The sequence below is a fragment of the Salvia hispanica genome, chromosome 6 (genome assembly GCF_029641045.1).
Source record: "Salvia hispanica isolate PSC_SH4W2 chromosome 6, Shi_PSC_v1, whole genome shotgun sequence".
Lineage (NCBI taxonomy): Eukaryota > Viridiplantae > Streptophyta > Magnoliopsida > Lamiales > Lamiaceae > Salvia > Salvia hispanica.
Genome location: NC_142697.1, coordinates 15,947,148 through 15,950,950, shown reverse-complemented (window position 1 = coordinate 15,950,950; position 3,803 = coordinate 15,947,148). Strand labels below are relative to the sequence as shown.

Below are 3,803 nucleotides of genomic sequence, written 5' to 3'. Positions count from 1 at the left end.
ACAGGTGGTTTTGAAACCGTAACCGTAACTAAAACACGCTTGCGGTTTAGTTTCGGTTCGGTAATTTCCAAAACCGGAACCTGCGGTTCCGAACCGTTACCGCCGGTTCTGGAACCGTGGGCACCTCTACTTATAGCCATTCAATAAGTCAAATGCTTTTTCTTTATTTAACCTTGTTTTGTAGGTTAGTCGATGTCTTAATAACATGAGCACAACGACAAAAAATAAATGTCTTGCTTGGACAAATGTTGCCGCACCATTAGCAATCTTATACATCTGATTCGTCCTCCAAGGAAGATTAAACATAAAGGTTAGACTTCACAGATTTGATACTCGAGGAATTGAATCGATCGGTTAAAGAGGTAAGACCGTCAATTAGTAATATAAATAAAATAAATTTTTAGTTTTTTTTAGATAAAATAAAATAAATAGATTAATGATTATTAACAGTATAAAAAATTACTCCGTTTGTATCTTCTTCTTCATCGAAACAGTAAAACTTGGCAAGACGAAAATGGTCATGTAACTGACTTTTTGCGTGTGACAATAAATTGGAAAACAACCCAAAATTTCTCTCTCTATCTCTTCCCTCAAAACCCAAAAAATTCACACCCCAAATTACAATCTTCCCATCCCGAATTGGATAATCTCCGCGCCCCCAATTCGACTAATTAAAAAGAAATGATGTCGGACTCGTACTGTCCAGACTGCAAGCGCAACACGGAGGTGGTATGCGATCACGCGGCGGGCGACACCGTGTGCTCGGAGTGCGGGCTCGTCCTGGAGGCCCGCTCCATCGACGAGACTTCCGAGTGGAGAACCTTCGCCGACGATTCCGGCGATCATGACCCCAATCGTGTGGGTGGGCCCGTTAACCCCCTTTTAGGAGACGGGGCGCTCACCACCGTCATCTCCCGGGCCGCCAACGGCTCCAATGCCGATTCCTCCTTGGCCCGCTTGCAGAACCGTGGAGGCGACCCGGACCGGGCCATCGTCTTGGCTTTCAAGGCTATTTCGAACATGGCCGATAGGTCTGTGCCTCTTTATCTTGTTCCTCAATTTTACTTTGTGGTCTGTTGGAAATATTTTGATTTTAGTGGGATTCTTGAAAATTGATGTTAATTGGTGTTTCTGTGGTTAAAAATGATTATGGGTTCTGAATGGTTTTAGTTCTTTCGCGAAGCATGAAGGGTTTCAGTAGCTTCTTATGGCAATGTTTGAGTAGATGGTGCAAAGATGTTACATTGATTTTACCACTATTAGTTATAAGCTGTTAAAAAAGGTGGGATTTCCTATTTTGTATTCCTTCTTGGATGTATTGTTATTTTGAAGCAATTTGTTTTGAAATCTAGAGTTGCTTTTATGGTCCTTCTTGATTAGTGCTTGTGTATGTGTCATATATTATCAAGTTGGTCTCGTCTTTTCTATTCATCGGTTTGAATCTAGTAGTAGTAATACTATATATACACAAGTTCTATGCTGAGCTGTTGCTCATAGTTGTAAAGGATGAATGTTATTGATTCTTGTTTTGCTTTATTATTGTCATAATTGAATGAATGGATGATGTGATAATCTAGAGATGACACAAATCTTTCTTCTGAAGCAATTTGCCGCATTTGGTATATTTGGTAGTAATCATAATAATAGAACTGACTTGGGTCGTTTCTTGCCTCTTCTAGGTTGAGCCTTGTAACTACCATTAAGGTAAGCATTTCTACTGATTGATTCTCCATAATTGCGGGAATTCACACCGACTGCCTTTTATAAATTACCTCATCAAGTTTTCAAACACACTTGTCTGAATGCTGCCAATTTTTTTGTCTTGTTTCATTCTTTCCTCCCTCCCTCCCTCTCTTATAAATTTGACTCGCCTATTTTCTCCTCTGAATCTTGATCTTTTTTAAGGCTGAAAGTTTGTTTGGGGCTCTGTACATATCTTAAATTGCTTCAGTATGCAATGTGGTTTCGACTTTTGATGAAAAGAATATTCGTAATATTTTGTCTCCGTGCTCTCCCAACATCAATAGACTAACTGTATGTGTCAGTGACTTAAAGGCAATAAGCATTATCCTTAATACACAGTCATCAGAAGAAGTGTATTAATATAATTTCTATTTAACATTACAAATATCAGATTTGAACTTTGGTTTCTAATGGTGCTTTTGTTTAAAGGATCGAGCGAGTGAAATATATAAGAGGTTAGAAGATCAGAAGTGTACGAGGGGAAGAAACTTGGAGGCTCTTGTGGCTGCCTGCATTTATATTGCTTGCCGTCAGGAAGGCAAGCCACGAACTGTGAAAGGTGCAGCCATTAAATAACTTGCACACTAGAATTTGTTGTGTACATATTTGCCTTTTTTACGAAGTGCTCTAAAATCTGTGGGTCGTAACTAGAAATATGTTCCATTGTTGCTGGAGCCACAAAAAAGGAAATCGGTCGAGCTAAAGAATTTATCGTCAAACAGTTGAAGGTCGAGATGGGTGAATCAATGGAGATGGGTACCATTCATGCAGGAGACTATTTGGTGAGGTCACATTAGGCCATGTCAGACTACATATATATTTTCTTAATTTTTATCACTGAAGTAACATCTTGTGTTTTTATTTTGCTTTGGCCTGTAGAGACGTTTCTGCTCCAATCTTGGTATGAGCAACGAAGAGGTCAAAGCTGTCCAAGAAACTGTCCAAAAGGCAGGGGACTTTGACATTAGGTATGCTTCCATTACCTATCTCAGTTTCAAGAGCTGATTGTTATTTGTGTATTCTAGAGGCATAAACTACATGTGGGTTGTGGAGCTCAAATTTTCTTGTCAGTGTGTAATACTTATAAGATACTCCCTCCGTCCTAGAAATAGGTGTCCCCTTTTGACTTGGCATGAGTATTAAGAAATATAAAGAAAAGTGGGTGGAATATGAGTCCCACTTTATATATTATTATTATTATCATAATAAAATGCGAGTAATGAATTAGTGGAATGTGGGGCATACTTATCATTTATAGTAAAAGTGAAAAAGGACTCTTATTGTGTGACGGACCAAAATGGCAAAAAAGGACTCTTGTTGTGGGACGGAAGGAGCATTAATCTGAGAGATATGAATGAAAGGTTGTTTAGTAGTAACTCTTTAGAAGATGAAATCACTGGACGCTTTGAATCCTTTGATCTGAAATATTTGTTGAGTCGAGCTCATCATGCGTTGGTGATTTACATTTGAAGCTTTAATTGATTTATGAACATGATTTTGCTTCCATTGCAGGAGGAGCCCCATATCAATTGCAGCAGCAATAATTTTTATGGTAACACAGCTGTCGGAATCAAAGAAACCCCTGCGAGGTTCTCATTCGAACCATCTTATTTGTGTTTACTATACAAATTTCTTGATTTGAGCCTTGGTAAACGCTGTTGATTTATGATATATGGGCATTGAAATGAAAAAGGAGATTGTATGGTTGCAGACATCTCGATTGCAACTACGGTGGCAGAAGGGACGATCAAGAATGCTTACAGAGATCTGTACCCGCACGCCGCTAGGATCATACCGGAATGGTACGCTAAGGAACGGGACTTGAAGAATCTCAGCAGTCCCAAAGCATAAGTAAACGTCTTTTGCATCCCCAAACAGGCTACGGTGCTGCAGTCCCACATCGGTTTTACTTGATAGTTAGTTGATCAACCCTACTCTATTGCATCCCAAATGTGATAGTATTTGATTGTCATGTTATATTATGAGATAATGATTTATTCACCCAGATTCTTTTTCTGCTCACGCTAGGAGTACATTTTTATAAATTTAAATTGGGGAAA

At 39.0% G+C, this 3,803-nt stretch overlaps 1 protein-coding gene across 1 annotated transcript; it reads left to right on the top strand.

The window, feature by feature from the left end:
• The first annotated feature begins 538 nt into the window (after positions 1-538).
• Positions 539-3,803, top strand: LOC125207978 (transcription initiation factor IIB-2-like). The gene is made up of 7 exons (XM_048107506.2): positions 539-1,031; positions 1,680-1,704; positions 2,173-2,302; positions 2,395-2,525; positions 2,623-2,711; positions 3,256-3,332; positions 3,455-3,803. The coding sequence occupies exons 1-7, from the start codon at positions 682-684 to the stop codon at positions 3,592-3,594; spliced, it is 942 nt and encodes a 313-aa protein (XP_047963463.1). The 5' UTR covers positions 539-681; the 3' UTR covers positions 3,595-3,803.

What these genes read in the sequence shown, in the direction of transcription:
- LOC125207978 (XM_048107506.2), top strand. Translation starts at nt 682, where the DNA reads ATGATGTCGGACTCGTACTGTCCAGACTGCAAGCGCAACACGGAGGTG. An exon ending in ATTTCGAACATGGCCGATAG is followed by an intron (nt 1,032 to 1,679) that starts GTCTGTGCCTCT and finishes TGCCTCTTCTAG; the next exon opens with GTTGAGCCTTGTAACTACCA. An exon ending in GCAGGGGACTTTGACATTAG is followed by an intron (nt 2,712 to 3,255) that starts GTATGCTTCCAT and finishes CTTCCATTGCAG; the next exon opens with GAGGAGCCCCATATCAATTG.